The sequence below is a fragment of the Monodelphis domestica genome, chromosome 2, assembly GCF_027887165.1.
Source record: "Monodelphis domestica isolate mMonDom1 chromosome 2, mMonDom1.pri, whole genome shotgun sequence".
Classification (NCBI taxonomy): Eukaryota; Metazoa; Chordata; class Mammalia; order Didelphimorphia; family Didelphidae; genus Monodelphis; species Monodelphis domestica.
Window position 1 is genome coordinate 270,213,848 of NC_077228.1, and position 21,011 is coordinate 270,234,858.

At 41.1% G+C, this 21,011-nt stretch overlaps 1 protein-coding gene across 3 annotated transcripts in view; it reads right to left on the minus strand.

Annotated features, from left to right (window-relative positions):
* IP6K3 (inositol hexakisphosphate kinase 3) overlaps window positions 1–21,011 on the minus strand; it is a 35,899-nt gene that overhangs the window by 11,433 nt on the left and 3,455 nt on the right. Inside the window, exon 2 of one of the 3 annotated variants that reach the window (XM_001377805.5) lies at window positions 10,389–10,813. In XM_001377805.5, the coding sequence (XP_001377842.3) occupies window positions 10,389–10,587 (199 nt within the window). In that variant the 5' untranslated portion in view covers window positions 10,588–10,813. Of the gene's footprint in view, window positions 1–10,388; window positions 10,814–21,011 lie in introns of those variants that run through there. The other 2 variants (XM_056818050.1, XM_056818049.1) reach the window with 2 other exon arrangements.

Here is a 21,011-nt window from a genome sequence, read left to right on the forward strand (position 1 = left end):
AATACAATGCATTGGCATATTTTGGTTTTGTGACAGTCTCTATTTCTTTTTCTAAGCCCTTTTCCTCCCAGCTGAATTTTTTCAATAGGTAATTGGGTTGGGGATAGGGCCAGGACAGTTTTCTGAAGGTTTTTGAAGAGGGAAATGCTACAATCACTAGTGAGATTACTTCGGAAGAGAAGAAAAGAATGTGAGAGCATGAGAGAGCTGGACATGCAGGGGGAGATCAGTTAGTCGACTCTTAGAGGGTTCCATCCTAGAGGCAACAGGAATGTGATTTAACGCTGTGGCTTCATATCTGAGGATCTGAGAAATATTATAGAGGAAGAATGAACAGAACCTGGTCATTTTAGAAGGGGAAGAATGGAAAAGGAAAAACAGAGATCGATGACGAGGTTTCGATAATGAATGACTAGGAAGATCCTTCACGAAGGTCCTAATCTATGATTCTGTGATCTTCCTTCAGTGCCGTGAGCCTGTGGAGGGCTATACCAGGCCTAACCACCTCCAGCAGCTCTCACCAAGATGGAAAGGCTTTGAATTACAGGGCCAGGTGGATTCTGGGTCGGTTTTCCTGAGAACAGGCTTCGTTGAGTTTAGAGAGATTCATTATCAGCTCAGGGCAGGGTGATGGATTTTTCTGCCATAGCAACCTTCAAACAGCATGTAGCTGGTTGTAGAATGTTTTGTTTTGTTTTTCCTTAAAATCCTTACTTTCTGCCCCAATAACAACTCTAAGACAGAAGGACAAGGACTGGGCAAATGGGGTTAAGTGACTTGTCCAGGGCCACAGAACTAGGAAGTGTCTGAAGCCAGATTTGAACCCTGGTCCTTTTGACTCTATCCATTGTGCTGCCTAGCTTTCCTAAGGCTTAGTGTTCTTAAATGATTAGTAAAGAAGAAAAACCTTTAATAATAATACTAGCTAGCATGTAGCATTTTTACTGTGTGCCAAGCATTGTGCTTTAAAATAATCATCTCATTTGATCCTTACAACAGTCCTGGGAAGTGAGTGCTAATATTATACCCATTTTATAGTTAAGGAAACTGAGGCAGATGGAGCTAAGTGACAAGCCAAAGATTACACAATTAGTAGACTCAATTTGAACTCAGGTCTGCCTAATTCCAGGCCCAGCTCTCTATCCATTGCCCTACTAGTGCTTCCCCTAAAACAATTAGTAATGCTAATAATAACTTACTTTTCTTTCTTTTTTTTTAAACCTTTACCTTCCATCTTAGAATTAATACTGTGTATTGGTCCCAAGGTAAAAGAGAGATGATGGCTAGGCAATGGGGGTCAAGTGACTTGTCCAGGGTCATGCAGCTAGGAAAAGTCTGAGGCCAGATTTGAACCCAGGACCTCTGGTCTCTGGGCCTGGCTCTCAATCCACTGAACGATTCCACTGCCTCCTACAACTCACTTTTCTAAAGCTTTTAAAGTTCTGTAATGCAGTAATCTCATAACAGCTCCAATATGTCAGCAATGTATGCTTTCCTTTATGTGGGAATCTCCTTTACCAGAATAATCTGTAACTTTTTAGATGAACTTTATAGAGAGTTCATTAAATGACTTGCTGGTGTTCACATAGCCCATAAGTTACAGAAGTAAAATTTGAATTCGCATCTTATGTGAACAGTGTGGCATCCCAATATACCACTCTTCTCTTACAGGATATACAATAGATAAAGGTGTCATTAGCCCATTTTATTTTATTTTTTAAACCCTTACCTTCCATCTTAGAGTCAATACTGTGTATTGGCTCCAAGGCAGAAGAGTGGTAAGGGCTAGGCAATGGGGGTTAAGTGACTTGCCCAGGGTCACACAGCCAGGAAGTGTCTGAGGCCAGATTTGAACCTAGGACCTCCCATCTCTAGGCCTGGCTCTCAATCCACTGAGCCAACCAGCTGCCCCTCATTAACCCATTTTAAAGGAACTTGAGACTTGAAAAGAGAAAATGACTCAACCACAGTCTCATTGATAATAGCTCTCAGACACTGAATTCAAACTCACATCACCTATTTTGTCGCTCTTTCCATGAGAGTCTGATTTCTTTCTGTTTATATAAAAGCAGCGGACATAGAAAGACTGCCAAACTGAGGGTGTGAGAATTCAGTTAACTAAGTAGTGAGTTCCTGTTGCGGTTTTCTTCCTTTTTGCAAGTGTTGTCATGGTTTAGGACACCACTGCTATCCTCGCTTGGTGTGGCTGCCTTTATCGCGCTGTCATTATGGTGTCTTGCTGTCCTCCCCAAAGAGCTGAAACTCGGAGTGCAGCTACTGCCACATTTTTAAATGAAATCTCCAAAAACAGCCACTTGCTCAGGACAAGTAGCAGTTTCTCCTAAATAAGCAGTGAGCGTCCGATCCCATTCTCTTTACTACCCGTGTCCTTCCTGGCTTAAAGGTTGGCCTAGGAAAACATAGATAGTAGCTGGTCAGTTTGCAGGTACTAATTTTCAGGGCTGTTCCTTAATGCATTTCTTGGGTTTAGCTCATTCTTCTCATCTAAGAATTCTTATGTCCTAATTATGGAGCAACCAAATAGCACTGGGTGACTTCGGGCTCCCCAGAAGAATCTCTCTTTTTCCTCCAATCTTTTGAGCCCTGGGAAATGTTCTAAAAGTTTGGTGACACAAAATTCAGTTCCATTCTATTTCCACGACAGTCATGCTTAACAGCCAACATTTATAGAGTACTTTGGAGTTATCTTATACGTCATTCCCCGTTGGTTTTCACAAAAAAACAAAACAAAACCCTGAAGGAACATGTTATTTTTCCTGTTTTACAGAGGAGGAAACTGAGACTCCTACAGGGAAAGGAACTTGCCCAAAGTCACACAGCTAATGAGTGGCAGACTTGGGATTAGAATCTATATATATTTTTAATTCCAATGATTTTTCCCTTATTCTCATGGCCTTTCCAGTGTGGATGGTTTAAGATGCCAAACTGGTCATCGTGAATGGGCAAGGATCTGATCTGACCAAAATGTAACCTTTATTAGTGGGTGAAGCCCCTGTCCCAAAGGCCCAGTGGGGGAGGAAAGTTTGCTTAAAGTTGTTTAAATTAAGTCACTGGGGGGGGGGGGGGGAGGGAGAAGCAGCAGCTGGGTGGCTCAGTGGACTGAAGTAGCCTCGGATACTTCCTATCTGTGTGACCCTGGGCAAGTCACTTGACCCCCATTGCCTAGCCCTTACCCATCTTCTGCCTTGGAACCAATATATAGTATTGATTCTAAGACAGAAGGTAAGGATTTAAAAACACACACACACAAACAAATAAATGAACTAAGTCACTGGCTAGAGTTTCCTCCAACGTTTAGGTTTTTTTAGTCCCTGGGTAGCTAACATCTAATTTGAATTTACTACTTGGAGAATAAACTTGAAAGTCACCTTTAGTCACATGTTCTGCTACTAAAGCCCAAATGCAGCCAGGTACTGTGAGTGCAAGCAGGAACACTCCCACTGTGTACACAGGCACATTTGTTCTGGGCTTATTCATCTCTCAGGAAAGAACAGCCAAACTAAGACTCCTGGAGACTCTTGAAGGGGAAACAAGGAGGGGCAAGATCTTGGGAGTTCTAATGTGATATAAAGGCAAAGATGTTAACAGTTGGAGAGACTTTGGGGAAGTCAGTGTGACTGTTTGTCTGTACTCCCAAAGGACATTGTCTAATCCTTTGAAACCAAAATATCTCCTGAAATTCAAGAAAAGGAGAAAAGGAGAAAAGGGAAAAACTCAGTGGCTGGGGTGTTTTTTTTCTTATCAGCAAAAAAAGTTCTTGTGATTCTGATGGTTGAGGGTAGCAAGGGGGCTTCCCAGGTCAAGCTGGGCCCAAAAGGAGCCTTGAAAGTACATGAAACCCTTGGCAGGGCCTGTTCCGATCTGGCCGAGATATGAGCCGCATTACCGGAGGTCCCTGTCAGTTTCACCCCAGCAATGATGGTCAAAAGCAAACAGACCCACCAAGAGCCATGGTCTGGAGGAAATGTATAATCAGAAGGCCCTGAAGAAAGACTCGAATGCTGCCTTGGACTTTTTCAAGTCTCCTTTATTAACGAATATAGCCAATTTCCCTTTGGGGCACTAAAAAGGGGATCAGAAATCTAGATAATCCAGAAGTCATATCTGTTTCCTTGGGGATGCAATCAATGCTATTTTCCCATACATTCAGGTTCTCTCTCTGTCCCACTCCTGTACAACCCCTCTCTGTACTCCAACCCAACTCCTACCTTTCCAAGCCTTCTCTGATGTTATTTCCCTGTTTATGAGCCAGCCAAATTGAGCTACCCTGCCCCTTACTGAAACCTAGTCCTTCCTTTCCTTCCTCCCATCTTGTTCATGCTTTATGGCTGGACCTCTCTCAGCTCTTTTTGTGATTTAAAACCCACCCAGAAAACCGCTTCTTTCATGGGATAGTGTGGTTTAATGGAAAGAGTACTGGTTCTAGAGTTAGAGGACCTGCCTCTGACCTTGTCTATGGGAATTTGGACAGATTAGTTTGCCTTTTGGGGCCTCAATTTCTTCATTTCCTTAAATGAGATGTCTTAAGATGCTTCCTAACTCTAAATCTACAATATTTAAGAATTAAATCTTCTGTTTTAGAACGGATGCTAAGTATGGGTTCTAAGGCAGAAGAATTGGGAATTGGGGTTAAGTGACTTGCCCAGTGTCTGAGGTCAGGTTTGAACCCAGGACCTCCTATATCCAGGCCTCATTCTCTATCCACTGAACCATCCAGCTGTTCCTGAATCTATAATCTTATAAGTCTTCCTTGATTCCTCCTTTTGATGTTGATCCTTCTACTTTTCCTTCAGATGACATTTTTGTTTTGCATCCTTCTAAAGCACCATCATGTGTTATTATGTGTATATATACACAGCAAATATTTTATATATCTATCACTTATAGCTTCATGAAGGAAAGGAATGTACCATATCTAAATTTTATATCTTTTCTTTTTTTTTTAACTCTTACCTTCTGTCTTGGAACCAATACTATGTATACTATGTATTGGTTCCAAGACAGAAGAGCAGTAAGGGCCAGGAAATGGGGGTTAAGTGACTTGCCCAGGGTCACACAACTAGGAAGTATCTGAAGCCAGATTTGAACCTAGGACCTCCCATCTCTAGGCTTGGCTCTCAATCACTGCTCCCCACCTACCACCCCCCAAAGGCGTTTAATAAATGGTTATTGAATTGATTAGATTTGAATTAAGTGTGCCCCAAGTTAAGTTCCTTAACCCCCATTACCTAGCCCTTCCCACTCTTCTGCCTTAGCACTATGACAAGGTATTGATTATAAGATGGAAGGTAAGGGTTTAAAAAGGAAAAAAAAAAGATTTGAAATGAGCCTGAAAGCTCAACCTTTCTGGCTTTAACCAGAGACCTAGGAGGGGAGTGGAAGGAAGAAGGGGTCACAAAGCATATAGTCATAGTTAATTTAGAGCCTGCTGTATTATAAAGCAACAACACATCAACTGGATTCAGACTGCTTCCATGGATGCATTCAGTCCCAGACACTGCTATGGACACCCTCTCCCCATCTCAGTGAACTTGCACATGAGACAGTCGCCCTTTGTGGCGCTGCCCATGCAAATAAGGGCTTCTAAGCCTAGGGGCAGGCAGTAGAGTTAGACTTCTACCTGCCCAGGGAAGGGCAGACTTCAACAAGACTCCAACACCAGCCTTCTGAAAACATCTTGACCCTCTCTAGAGTCTAGACAATTCCAACTGGGCAGACGGCGAATATTGAGAGAGACGACTGACATTCCCCGAGCATCCTAGCCATTTTTGTTTGGCTGCCTAGCAGGCTGGGTCTCCCTGAGTATTCTGTCATGTATTTATTTTTAAATTTATGAGTGCATTTGCTTGTTGCCTTTTGCAATATGAGTCCGGTTGAGCTGTTAACCAACTGGGACTGGGAGTATGTCCTTAATATCCTGATCGATTCAGAATCAGACAGTATATGGAGACTGTTGGTGCCTCAAGGACACGGGACCTGCCTGACCGTGTGGCTAAATCTTTTTAGTCAAATAAGAGAACTTATTTTCTTCTCTCTTCCTCACCCCCCCCCCCCCATTCCATTCCCCTTCACTACCTATCTTTGGGAATGTTTTTGCAATGCCCTCTTCACTGACAAGCCCTAACGAGTCAAGGCTGCCCAGTGGAATTTCTTCCCTGCCTAAAATTCTTTCTGTCCTGATACAACTTGCAGAGTGATGAAAATAGAAGTCATGTATGCTTTGGCAGAGTGACTGGTCCACCCAGCAACCTTTCTTCCAGGGTAAAATGTGTGTAGAGCTTTATGGTGCCTTGGACTGGGAGTTGGGAGTCTTGGGTTCTAGTGTTGGCACTGTCCCCAACATACTTTAGCACTATAGTAGAGGGAGCATTGGATTAGAAATCAGAGGACCTGGGGCAACTAGGTGGCTCAGTCGGTTTGAGAGTCAGGCCCAGAGATGGGAGGTTCTGGGTTCAAATATAACCCCAGACACTTCCTATCAGTGTGACCCTGAGCAAGTCATCTAACACCTATTGCCTAGGCTTTACCACTTTTGCCTTGGAACTAATATTTAGAATTAATTCTAAGTTAGAAGGTAAAGGTTAAGAAAGAAGGAAAGAAAGAAAGAAGGAAAGAAAGAAAGAAGGAAAGAAAGAAAGAAAGAAAGAAAGAAAGAAAGAAAGAAACAAAGAAAGAAAGAAACAGAGAAAGAAAGAAACAGAGAAAGAGAGAAAGAGAGAGAGAAAGGGAAAAAGGGAGAAAGGGAGGAAGGGAGGAAGGGAAGAAAGAAAGAAAGAAAGAAAGAAAGAAAGAAAGAAAGAAAGAAAGAAAGAAAGAAAGAAAGAAAGAAAGAAAGAAAGAAAGAAAGAAAGAAAGAAAGAAAGAAAGAAAGAAAGAAAGAAAGAAAGAAAGAAAGAAAGAAAGAAAGAAATGAAAGGACCTGGGTATAAAGGCCAGATCTGTCACTTAGCATTTGTGTTACTTTGGACAAGCTACTTCTCTCTTGTCCTTAATTTCCTACAGAAAATGAGAAGTTTGGATTAAATGGTTTCCAGGGTCCAGCTCTGATCTTGCCTTTTGGGGATAGGGGTTTGCATGTGACAAGTGGCCTGCAGGGTCTAGCAGCACTGAGAAAATTATACTTTTAGTGACACCTTTCCATATAAGAAATGACTCCCAATTCCTACATCTCCCTTCTGCTATCCCAGAGCTTTTGTGGCCTTATAGGTCATGGTACTCCCTCCTGCTTAGATGATTAAAAACTCTCAGAATTTAATTTTCCTAGCTTCATATTCATGTCATTTGGCTTGGACAGTGGCACTAAACAGATTACTTCTTGGTCAGCAAGCCATTATTAAAACTGGGATTTGTGACAACAGTTCATTTTTTTTTTTTAGGGATGAACTGAAAATCAAATTGTTCCGTTGTTTTAGTTGTGTCTCACTCTCTTTAACCCCATTTGGGATTTTCTTGGCAAAAGATTTTGGAGTGGTTTGCCATTTTTTTCTTTAGCTCATTTTGCAAAATGAGTTCCTGAGGCAAATAGGGGTTAAAAAATACTTGTCACAGATCACACTTCTGATGTCTGAAGCTGGATTTGAACTCAGGTCTTCCTGACTCCAAGTCTGGTGCTCTACCCACTGTACCACCTTGCTGCTCAAGTTAAGTTGAGAGGGTCATTTATATGGTCTGACTGTAGAGTTCCAAAAGGCATTCCCTGTCCTCAAAATCTCACCTCCATTGGCCTTGCATACAAAGACCTAATATTCCCGTATAATTCACTCCCATCACTTGTGGAATTCTAAGCAGCTCATGAAGCATGAATATTATAGTGATGCATTGGGCTATCAACCTCTTAGCACTGACCAGGGGCTATTTCTTGATGGTATATTTTGATGGAGGGAAGAGCTTGGGGGGAGTGGGTTTATATGGGGGAGATACGGGGGCTGAGGAGGGTGAGAAGCTGTGTGCCCAAGGGGAGCAGGACAAAGGACCGGGATAACAACTTTGGCCTTGGCCCTATTGTCCTGGGGCTGGCCCTGCTGGTAGGTTGTGTTAGTGATAGTGTTGTTCAGAAGAGAGGCCCAAGTGCTCTCCTGAAGCTGTTCCTTCACAGCCTCTATGGCTCTTTTCTTGCCAAATGATTAGTGACCCACAATTAGTTTTACAAACATACGTACCCTGCAAAACACAATAGAGGCAGCCAAAACTTAGGGGCCTACCTAATCCAATCACTTTCAGTTTCTTTCAAGGAAGTTAAGAAATTATTGATCATGGGGGCAGCTGAGTGGCTCAGTGGATTGAGAGCCAGGCCTAGAGATGGGAGGTCCTAGGTTCAAATCTGGCCTCAGACACTTCCTAGCTGTGTGACCCTGGGCAAGTCACTTGACCCCCATTGCCTAGCCCTTACCACTCTTCTGCCTTGGAACCAATACCTTTTTAAAAATTATTTTATTTTATTAAAACACTCACCTTCCACTTTGTCTAACTTCCACCTTGAGGTGGAAGGTGTTTTAATAAAATAAAATAATAAAAAAAAAAGAAATTATTGATCATAACTATACAGTGGCTTTGTCATTCATTAGAACAAGAATTTCAAGGAAGGGAATAAACATTTCTTCACACGTTTATTATACATTTTTTATGTGCCAGGCACTATGCTAAACAGCACTTTTATAAATATTATCTCACATCAACCCAGGGAAGTAGATGCTATTATTATCCTCATTTTATAGTTGAGGAAACTGAGGCAAATAGCAATTGAGTAACTTGCCCAAGGTACATAACTGTCCAGGCAGGATTTAAAAGCAGGTCTTCCTGATTCCAGACTTTCAAACTCTATCTACTGTATAACCAGCTGCCTTAACATAAGACTATTCCTTATGTATGTTTTATACAGTGCTTAACATTTAATGGTTATGTGACTGGACAAATAATGAGACCAGAATGTGTGGTTGATTCAGACCTAAACCTGCTGTTTTCCCAATTACCTCGAATAATGGAAGCCAAGGTAGGTTTTTATCTAAATTATTCAAATATCATAATTGTTTTCATCGCCTTTTTTGCTTTGCCATTCAGTGTGGTAATGAGACCCAATCAGTTTTTCTTAAAATCTTTAAAACATGTGTACCTACACACACACACACACACACACACACACACACACACACACACACACGTGAAACACTTCTTTCTACAAACCTGGTTGGCTTTACTACACCTGTCACTTTATCTCAACTCTAAGGACACTTGAAGAAGTCTGCACTGGAACCCTTTGAGCCTAATTAAGCAAAGGTCAAGAATGGGAACAAGCCAGATGAATTCCCAGCTGAGACTTAGTCATGCCCTAAAGAGGGATCTTGACCCATTGCCCACAATTAGACTAAAGGACGCTGAACCCAACCTGGAGAGGAGCTGATGGCAGTTCTTCTTGACCAGATCACTTCAAAGCTGAGAATTCTCTTACACACTCAAATTCTTAACATATTTTCTGCTTTAAGCTTAGATTTCCAGGCTGTACCCTGTAGGCCTTGACTGCATGACTTTCTCTCACGTTTATGGGTACCCTAAGGAGGGCAGGAAGCCAAGCACTCTTTTGTGTTCCCTTTTTCTAAATGGTCTGTTTCTCCACTTCTTTACAACTCTCCTTAGGGCTTGAGCTCCTGTCTGGTTCAAGGAGTTTCTGCCTGTAGATTAGGCCTATTAAAGTGATGTTAAAACAAGGAAGAAACCTGTCAATATGTTTAGCAGGCCATAGTCAAGGCTGACCTACCAATAAATAGTCTAAGATGTATCCCGTGCTGGTGTTATAGGGTAGAATTTCCATTAGGATTGATGTTCAATTTCCGTGGCCTGATTTATAGGATTATAAGATTTGGAACTAACTAGAAGGAACCCAAGTGATCACCTATTCCAGCTCTTCCAACCTGGTCTATACCTCTCCTTTCTTTGCTGCTTTCTCCACTTGAGACTTTTCTTCCATTGTAGTGTCTCTGTGTCCAAAGTAAACTAGGAGACTTATTTGTGTAAAATGTTATTTTGTCACAATTGATAGGAACAAAATGACATTTTTTTTTTTTACAGTTAAGAAAAACGAGCCCATTTTATAGGTAAGGAAGCTGATTCAGAGGGCTTTAGTGATTTGAGGTCACAGATTGAACAAACCCAGGCCTTCTGACACCAAGTGCAGTACTCATTCTGCTGTACCAATTCCAGTCCTTGGGCTGGAGGTCCAAGGGAATCTAAATAGTCTGAAAAACAGAGGACAGTGAGGACCCTCTGACGTCCACTTCAATCAAAAGAAGTATCTCAGAGCAGTGGGAACAATGGGCATGTGAGTGCCTGGCAGGAACCTCCATCCATGGTCCCCAACTCTTCCCTTCTCTTACCTTTATACTGCGGGGTGAACTGTTTCATGGCTAAGGGCAGGGACTCATAGAACCCCTGTTCCTGAGAGATGAGGGGCTTGCAGATGGTGTTCTCATCATATTTCATCATGCTTACATGCCCACCAACCTGGTGGACAAAGGGCTCCAGGAGCACCCCAAATCGAGTGTCTCCAGTATCCCTGCTGTCTTTAACGACCATGGTGTTGGGGTCCAATTCTTTCTTGGGTGGAAAGTAAATCCCTAGGAGGGAGGCTTCTTCCCTTTGAAGCAGTGAGGAGGAGAGGAGGCCAGGCAGCAGATTATCAGCAGAGCTCCAAAGTGGTCACCTGAATATTCTTCCTATTAATCCTCAGGCACAGTCCCAGCAGAGGCTTCTTAAGGCATGGAGACTCCCACCAATGGCTTTCAAGAAACAAAGATGAAACCTAGAAATGGTTAAAGGGAGAGTGCATTATTTTGGGGTACAGAGGGTACGTGGTGAGTGTTTGTAGAATTTTTAGGGGTTGTGATTAATGACTAGAGAAAAGGTAAAGGAAGAGCTAGAGGGAGGAGAGCTAAACTAGACTGTGATCTTCTTGAGAATAAAGGCTGCTTCCCTTACTTCTCCCTTAGCTGCCACAGGATCTGCCACAGTGCTGGACACCAGCAGGCTCTCGGCTCCTGAATTACTGTACAGTTTTAGCCTCTTCATCCTTCTGTAGCAGTGTGGGGTACTCAGAAATGCAAGATGCAGGGCCATCATCCCAAATGAGGTATGGCACTGTTATCTTGTCAGGCAAATATGAAAACCCAGGGCTTAAGTTGCTCCAAGGGGAGCAGCGGAGAAAGCATATACCTGACAGGAGCATTTACTGAAGGTTTTCTTCTATCTTAAATCACAATAACTTACACTTCTACAGCACTTTGGAGTTTACAACAAACTTTCCTCACAAAAGCATTGTGAGGGTCAGCTCGGTGACTCAGTGCATGGAATGCCAGGCTTGGAGTTGGGAAGACCTAGGTTTAAATTTAACCTCAGATATTTCCCAATTGTGTGACCTTGGACAAGTCACTTAACCCTGATTGCCTAGCTCTTCTTGCTCTTCTATCTTAGAACTGATACTAAGACAGAAGGTAAGGGGTTAAAAATATGTGTGTATGTGTGTGTGTGTGTGTGTCTTTGAATGGAAAATAGGTGTATAAACTGGGCAATTTCAAGGAATTAAGTTGAAGTCTCAAGGCTTTATATATCAGAAGCATCCCAGTTGTCTAAAAAACTAAAACCCAAACATAATCAATCTATGAGCATTTATTAAGTACCTACTATGTGCCGGATAAAACATACAAAACTACCCTGATTTTTGTGTTTCTAGCAGGACAGCTTGAAATCTTCTTTTCTCACACAACTCTGCTTATAGTTTTCAGCTCTTACCAGCTGGCCTTTCCTTGGAAAAAGTCTGGAAGATGGATATTCCAAGACTGTCTGAGAAATGGGAGGGTGAGCTCGGCAATTAAACTCCTTTATAACCACTCCTAGATGAAACACAGGCCTAGTCCTGGAAGCTAGGACTAATTTAGCTATCTGTTTCACAGGGGACCAGCTCCTGAACACAAATTAATCCAGTACACATGTATGATGCAAGACTGAGTTTGGCAGATGTGTTTCAGGTGCTGTCCTGATGTAAGACACAGCTGGGTCCTGTTAACAGCTGTGTTTCTAGCACAGCATGTACAAAATGTGAGTTATTGCTGTAAAAAAAATGGAACAACAACAGATAAAATATTGAAACCCTGTAGGGTCAGGGAACTATTATTTATTTATTTTTAATTCTTTTCTTCTGAAGAATTTAAAGCACATATTACATCTGTCAATGTGGAACCTAGAAACCTCCAGAAACTAGAGACCTAGTAAGATCTGATTAACCCCAAGTTTAGTCAGCTTGAAAGATGGAGACCCCAAATCTTGTCCTTGTTCCTGAGCATCCACCCTGAAGGAGTCTCAGACTAGCAGTTTCAGACTGAATAATAGACCTTAAAATATCTAATGGACTTAGCTAAGTATAGTTAAGATATTTTAATCAAATGCTAAAATATTCTTTATCCCAGTCACTTCTCCCATTGTATCAGAGACCCTTTCCCAAGAAGACCCACACCTGGGCAGGGACCATCTTTTTAGGATCCATTGTAAATAGCCCATTAACATACACTCTAGCCTGTAGCTATGATTCCTTTCTCAAGCTTGATTGTATCTTGTCAGTATAGTTTGAACACTCCCATTTCCTTGTAGCTATGGCAATGTCAGTCATCTTTCCCTGTCCATGGATACCCCAAAAAAGTAGATAGATCCCCCAAATTCTTTTGTTCCTTGGAGCTGTCATCTAGCAAGGTGACACTCCCAACAGTTTAGTGACCAGAGCTGCCAGATTCTGGAGGGTTTATAGTACACAGCTCTGCTAGGAGGCCTAATTTTAGTGCTAAACTCCTTTCCTTAATTAAAGAGTGATTTTTCTGACTATTTAATAATTCTGTGTTTTATTTTCAAGTTTAACACATCCCATGAAGTAGAAAGGGAGTTTAAAGAAATTTAAAAATAATTCATCCTACAGATAGAGAAAATGATGGCCATGAATATGAAGTGAGCTGTCTAAAGTCACACAAGTGATTGATGAAAGTGACACAGAGACCCAGGTTCTCTCAATCCCAGGCCAGGCCTCTTTCCTTTCTTTCTCCCTACTGCTCATCGTGCTAACTCCCATTTCTGATTATTGCCATTAAGTAACCTGGCAGGTAGAGAGGATCTGTTTGTTTTATGACTCCTGGCTCTTTCTTAGTCTCTCTGTTTTTCCAGAAACAAGCCAAGCTGGAGATTAGTGGAATGTCTACTAACATACAAACTCCAATGGTCAGAAATGTCTGAGGGAGAAAGTTTTGCTTCGAGCTTTTTTGGGGGGATTCAATGATCGTGGCAGTGGCCTTTTTTTTTTTTTGTTGATGTTAGCCTGACAGGGAATTATTCCAAGAACCTAAACTGCTTCTGTTGCTTATTTGAAGCCAAAGCTCCAATGTTTTCTACCCAATGTTGTAATCACTGAGGCAGGATCCAGTTGCAACATATCCAGTAGCACATTGGCAAGTGCTCTGAGAGGGGGAGGAAGACAAGAAGACCTCGGAAGACCTAGAGATTCAGTTTACACACAAAAATAAGAAATCTAACAGCCACCCCAGAAGTCAAATGTTGTTCAAAAGAAATATCAAAAGCAAGCAAGAAATCAATGGATGAGCATTTACTAAGTCCCTATTATGTACTAAGCACTCTACAGAGTTCTGGGAATACAAATGCTAAGAATAAAACAATCTCTACTCCCAAGGAGCTTAAATTTTAAGAGAAGAGACAATAAGGACATATATAAGTACCTACAGAATAAATAATAAATGCAGAATAAATAAAACAAAGAGAAGCATAAGCTTTGGATTTAGATTTTTGTTCTCTCTTTTACTTCTCAGAGTTTTCAGTAAATGTTGTATTCTATGTTTGGGGAGGTGTAGAGTTGGAATAATTCAGAAGTTGGCACTTCTAAACTTCTGTCTTATGAGATAGAGAAATGGGAACTTTTAATTGCTTGATTAACTTTTTTCTTCCCCAAACTTTTACATATTGTGTATGTATAGACATATAAATTATATATTTTATTATTTGTACCTCAGTCATACCCTGATATTCCCTCTTTTCTCCATTAAATTCTTCGTTGTAGCAGAAGTTTCAGGAAGTCAGCTGACAATATGACAGCATATGCAACATTATGCACCTGTCATCTCTTTACCTCTCTATTTGGAGAAGGAAAGAAGGTTTCATCATATGTTTACAGGCCTAGGATTGGTCATTGTCATTAACTGGACCTTTGACCATCTTACTATCATGAGCTATCTCTGTGAGCTGAGCTTATGGTGTTGCCTTTTACTGTAATAGGTGAGGTAGAAAAGAGGGAGAGTTTAAAAGGATAGAGAATAAGTCCTGTCTTAGACATACTGAATTTAGGGTGTCAACTGGATATCTGGTTTGAGATGTCTGAAAGGCAGTTGGAGATACAAGATTGGAGGTCAGCAGAGAGATTGAGGCAGGAAAGTAGATATGAGAATCATTAGGATAGAGGTAGTTAGATCTATGGAAGCTGATGTGATCACCAAATGAAGTAGTATAGAGGGAAAAGAGAAAAAAGCTCAGACAGAAATCCGAGGGACACTTATGGTTAGAAGCCATGATCTGGAGAAGGATCTAGCAAAGAAGACAGAGAAGGAAGAGAGATAGATCTGGGAAAAACCAAGGAGAGAGTAGTGTCCTAAAAACCCAGAGAGAAGAAAGAATCACATTGGAGAGAGAAATCAATAATGTCAAAAGATGCAAAGAAATTAAGGAGAATGAGGATTAAGAAAAGACCACTGGATTTTGCAATTTAGCAATTATTAGTAACTTTGGAGAGAGCAGTTTTGGTAGAATGATAAAGTTGGAAGCTAGATTATAAGGGGCTAAGAAGAGGGGGGGGGGGAAGAGAAAGTAAAAGAACCTATTGTTGAAGGTTCTTTTGAGAACAAAGGACAAATGTGATATGGGATGATAGGAAGCAGGAATGGAAGGCCCAAATGAGGTTTTTGTTGTTTGTTTGTTTTTTTATGATGGGGAGTCATGAAAATGCTTGTAGATAGTAGGAAATGATTCAATAGACAAGGAGATATTGAAAATAAGTGAAAGAGTGGGGATGACAGAGGGGACAATCTGTTGGAGGAGACATGATGGAATGAAATCACCTGAACCAGTGTAAGAGTTAGCTCTGGTCAGGAGTAAGGCCACTTCATCATGTGAAATAGGGATGAAGGAAGAGAAAATAGCAGAAGGTGTCTGAGTGATGAGTGAAGAAGAGGGAGCTTATAGGAAATGGCCTCAATTTTATCTCTAAAGTATGAAGCAAGGATATCAATTGAGATGGAGGAGGGGAACATGGGAGGTTTGAGGAGAAAAGAAAAGGTTTGGTAAAGCTGCCATGGAGAATGGGATAGTTAGTTGATAAGGGAGGGATAGTAGGATTGCCCACTAGCAATGAAGGCTTAGTTAAGACTAGGTATCATAAGTTTGTAATGGATCCAGCAGAATGGTTTTGTGATTTTCTCCATCTTCATCCAGCATCATATATATATAGAATCGAAGACAATAAATGGTGGGAGTGCTCCAAGACTGAGGCTTGGCTTGGCATAATCAGTGACCTGAGAAGGGGGCTAATCATTCAAGAGAAGAGGAAAGTGTAAAGTTGAATTGATTCACTAAGGAGTTAAGATAGGGAGAACAGGAGAGAGTGGCTAGTTCAGGGGACATGGCAGAGGACAGAATTGAGGGGTCAAGGGGCTGGAGATCACAGCGTAGATAAGGAGTAGGGTTATATAAAGCAAGGGAGAGGGAGAGGTGAAACATCAAGAGATTATGATCAGATAAGAGAATTCTGGAATTTAAACATGGAGGGAATACGTTTTTGAGTGATGGCAAGATCCAAGGTATGACCATTTTTGTGTGTGGCTAAGGTGAAGTAGAGTAGCAGCTCAGGGGAGGTTAAGGAACAGAATGGCTAGGGTATTGAGGAAGAATCAGTATGTATGTTGAATGAGCACATGACCTAGGGAGGAGAACAAAATTGTAGGCCAGAATCCATTGAAGAAAGAAAGGGAGTGACCTGGGGCTCTGTAGACAATAGCCACCAGGATTTTGATTAGGTGGTAGATATGAATAGTATGAAGAGAAATTAATGAGTAATAAAAATAGGGGAAGTACCTATAAGTGACAATGGAAAGTAAGAATTATTCCAGCCCCTCTACCTCAACCAGTAAGCCAATGAGAATGAGTGATGGTGCAGTCAGTACTAGGAAGGGTGGCCAGGGAGGCTTCGTCATCAGGGGAAAACCAAGGTTCAGTAGTAACTAGTAAATGGAAGGAGTGGGAAAAGAATAAATTTAAGATGATGGGAAGTTTGTTGCCTATGGAACAGGCATTCCAGAGGGCACAGTGGAAGGTCTGGATAGAGTTAAGATGAAACTTTGGGGTGGGAGGATAGAGGAGTATGTGAATATTTCCTGCAGCTTGTCCTCCTATGGCACCTCTTTTCTTTGGGTTTGGTTTTTTCATCTTTAAAAGGAAGATATTACTCTATTCTCTATCCACAGGGTTTTTATGATGATCAAAATGAGATCATATATGTCAAGTACTTTGGAAAGTAGAAGAAAATAATTCCAAAGTGAGCTGTTCATTATCATTCTTAAAATGAATCAACCCAAACATTAATCTATTATGTTCAATTCCAGTGACACCGACTGAGAATTGTTCCTCATTCCTCTATCCTGACCCACTTGACTTGTTCCTGGGCTCTGATCCATGTTTCTGAGGAAGACAGAAATCTAATGGCTCAGAAGGAGCTGCAGCAGCATAATGGAGAGACCCTGAGATTTGGAGTCAGAAGTCCTGGGTCCCAGTCCTGGCTTACTGCCTGTGTGACCTTAGGCAAGACATCAAATCTCTGAGCCTCTATCTGTCAACTGTAAAATGAAGGGGAGTGGAAATAGGATGGTCTCTAATATCTCTTCAACACTTGGGGGGATTTAAGTCAATCATTTTTGGCACTCTTCCTGGGACTGATATGTCTTGATTGGTGAGTGCTACAAATTCATCAATGGCTATATGACTATCTGCTGACCTATCTTCTGAGTATCCCTTTCTTCCCCACATTCCAAAAACCATTTTCCACCAATTACTCTGGAAATTATAATAAAATGATTACTGCCATTTCTTCAGAAAAATAGTGCCCATAACTCCACTCTCCAGACTGAAATTTCCTTTCTTAGCCATCACTCCCATATTGTTTTATCACATTGGAATTTAAGTGCCCAAGAGAAAGACATGTCTCACTTCTGTGAGACCCAGTACACAATAGGAACTTAATAAATGCTTATTTCATCCATCCCTCCATCCATTCATTCATTCCAACTCTAAACCTGTTATTGTTAGACCCTATCAGCTTCCTCCTCCTCCTCCTCCTCCTCCCCTTCCCATTCTCCCTCCCATAGAGCAAACCAAATTTAGATGCCGCCCCTGCTTGTGGCTCTCCCAGTTTTAGACCTCACTGAGGAAGAATGATACATACATAAGGTTTAGATCTAGAAGAGACCTTATTAGCCCTGCTGCCCCCTTCTTTTTCAACCCTTTCACAAACCAAACAAGATAAGATGAGTAAATGTTAAGAATTTGTTACAAAGGAGGGTCCTCTCGGGTGGGCAAATGGGGAGAAGAGCCTTTAGGAAATGACAACAATCATACTTAATGATTCTGACCTGTAGCTATAGCTCTAGAAGGGAACCCAGAGGCCAACTAAACCAATCCCTTAATTTAATAGTTGAGGAAACTGCGGCACATAGAGGTTCACTAACTTGTTCAAAGTCAAATCAGTTGTCAGAAAGCAGGATTTGAAAAGCTTTAATGAAATAAGTATGTGTTCTGGACAATATGACCAATTTAAAAAGTGGCAAACTGAGCCATCTTTTTGAATATGACTATAATTCATATCTAGTTATCAAATTCCACTCAAATTCATTAAAAATAGCAAAAGGTATACCTACTTGAAAACTTTTATCACCATTTGTTTCAAGATGGCAGCCCAAATCATAATCTGGCTTCCTTTTTGTATGTTTAAGCAATGTATCAAATTTTATCAAAATTGATTGCTTTCCCCCCCAAACTAACCAACAGATGGATACAACTCTGAGCCCTCAAGTTGAGGTATAGACTTCCTTTATCAGTCCATTAAACTAAATTCCATTAACAGGTTGGTTCTGTCTAAGGTAAGAGATATGAACAATAATTTTGCAAAGTTGGAATTTTGTCTCTTGACTAGCATCATGGAGACACTGGTGGAGAATGCAAAGTCCAGGTAAGAAGAGGATTACGGTGAGGAAGGGGGACTGAATGCAATATTTGGAGAAAAAGAATGTGTGTTTGAATTCTAGCTTTGCCACTTACTTTCTGGGTGATCTTAATTAAGTGGCAACCTCTACATTGGGAGGAATTAACTTCTTTGCAAAATAAGTAAGTTGGGGGCAGCTAGATGGCATAGTAGTAGTAGTAGTAGTAGTAGGTTTTTTTTAAATAAAAAGAATAAGTTGAACTAGGTGATCTCTAAGATCCAATCCAGTTTTGTGATCTTATGAATAATGTCCACACACAAGGAAAATTTAGAGAAGTAAATAAGAAATTATCCGTAAGGAACTCTACTAAATATAATCAAATGCCAAAATATGTATCAAGGACTCTGGGTAGTTAGGAAGGAAGAGGCCAATTCGGGATGCATTGGCAAAGTTTATGAAGATGGTGACACTTGAGCTGATTCTAGAAACAGACTCCTAGAATTTGCAAGAGACCTCAGAGGTTATGAAGTCCAACGCTTGCAGAAGCAAGAATGTGTATAGATGCAGAAGACAGGCCAGGGCTTCTCAGTCAGAGGGGCATAGTGTAAATATCGGAGCAGATGCAAGAATTTGCATATGGAAGGCCCAGTGAAAGGATGGGGTTGGCTGTTGGTAGAAGAGGGCAAACAGAATGGACAGGAAGGGTAGGACCCTGTTGTAGAAGTCCAATCCCAAATACTGGTTGCTTGGCCCTGTTGCAAGACTAACTTGCAAGGGAGCAAGCAACTGAGGCTAAGAAGAAAAGGGAAGCCAGGGTAAATGAATTCAGGTACTGGGCAGGATTACCAACACAGTTGTGGAATGGAGACTTCTAAGTGCAATGAGGCTCTAAACCCTCTGTGACTATGTTCTGATAAATCTTGAACAATGAGTGAAGGTATGTATGGGTGGGGGGGGGGGGGGAATGTGAGGAAGGAAAATTATTGAGAAACAGCTTGTAGCAGAAAGAGGAGTGTAATATAAAAATGTGTCAGGCTGCAAAATTCAAAAGCTGGATGGTTTATGGCCTGCCCTCTCACCACGGAGCCTCTAATGTACATTTCACAGGCTTCTCTGGGTTTAGAGGTTTTGTACAAATACCATTCAATGTCTTTGTGATGCCCAAGGGAGCATTTTTTAATCTATTAGAGATGAGAGGACCTGAAAACCATTTAAAGTCGCTTAGGTCGTAATGGGAAGGAGAGTTTAAGAGTGTCTTACGAGGCAGAGGGTCATGTATCATGCTGGGTCATCTGGACTGGGAAGACAAGACAATTTTCTAGGAAAAAGAATTTTTTGAAAAGGGAATTTTTAAAGAATGCTCTGAAGATTCTTCAAAAGTCCTAAGACATTGTCACCCTTTCATTTCACAAGGGTGGATGAAATCATGAGATCTTGATTAAATGAATAAGAAACTTGAAAGGGAACTTAGAAACCATCTTAAAGTTATAGTGGGGAGGAAGTTTGGGGTCCAGCGAGAATAAATGATTTGCCAGAAGTTATACAAAGATAGAGGAAGGACTTGAATCCAGGTTTCCTGGCAATTTAGTTTGATTCTCTAAAACAAACATTCATGAGTGCCTACTTTGTGCAGACACAGGAGATATAAAGATGAAAAAAAAAAGCCATCAAATTACAAAGATGAAAAAAAATGATATGATCTCTATCCTCAGGGAGCTTACAATTGAGTAGGGATTGAGACATTCACACAAATAGCTGTAATACAAGTCCAGTATACTTTTCAGCAGTGTTGACACATGGCCTCCAGCCATGCTCTGAAATACATACCCTTTGAATGCATTCATTTCCCTGGAAAGGTCTGATCTCCACAAAGTGGTACTTAATATCTCCAGATGTCAGAAACTTATTCTGGGGTTTATTTTCATCCTTTGAAAGGGAGAATTTTTGTTTCCTTTTCCCTCTTTTCTCTTAACATTTAAAGTCTCCAAACATTTCCTAGGCTTGAGGACCAAATGTGATTTTAATACAGCCATTATTAGTTTAGAGGCCCTTCAGCCACTGACAAATGTACTTAACGACTCTAGCAATGTTCTGATCAGACTGTCAGGATGGAAGAAAGATGGGAAAAAGATGACTGGAGAGTCTGAACACCACTTGAACAATAGCTGCTTTGGGTAGAGGAGGAAGCTTCTATTATCCTTTCTCTCCTCCCCCTCATCACATCCAGCCCTCATAAACAGGTGTGGGGCTGAACCACCGGGACCTATTGATTGATGGCTCTAAAGGATGTCTTCTTGGGTAGGCTTGGACTTCTCTCACAGGATTTAGAGTTGCTTGGGATCTTATAGGCCTATTACTTTATAGAGAAGGAAACTGAGAAGGGAATTATACTCGTTGAGTAGGAAGCAGAACCCCAAATTTGGAACAAAGTTTTCTGACTTCAAATATTTACTGCCCTGAAAGAACAGCTTAGGGTAGGTAGGTTGCTCACTGGATTGAGAGCCAGAGCTAGAGATGGGAATTCTGGGTTCAGATATGGCCTCAGATACTTCCTAGCTATATGACCCTGGGTAAATCACTTCACTCCCATTGCTGTCTCCCAACAAATATACAGTATTGATTCTAAGACAGAAGGTAAAGGTTATATATTTTTTTAAAAAAAGAAAAGAAATATCTTAGAGTGTCTTATATTGTAAATGCTAGGGCATG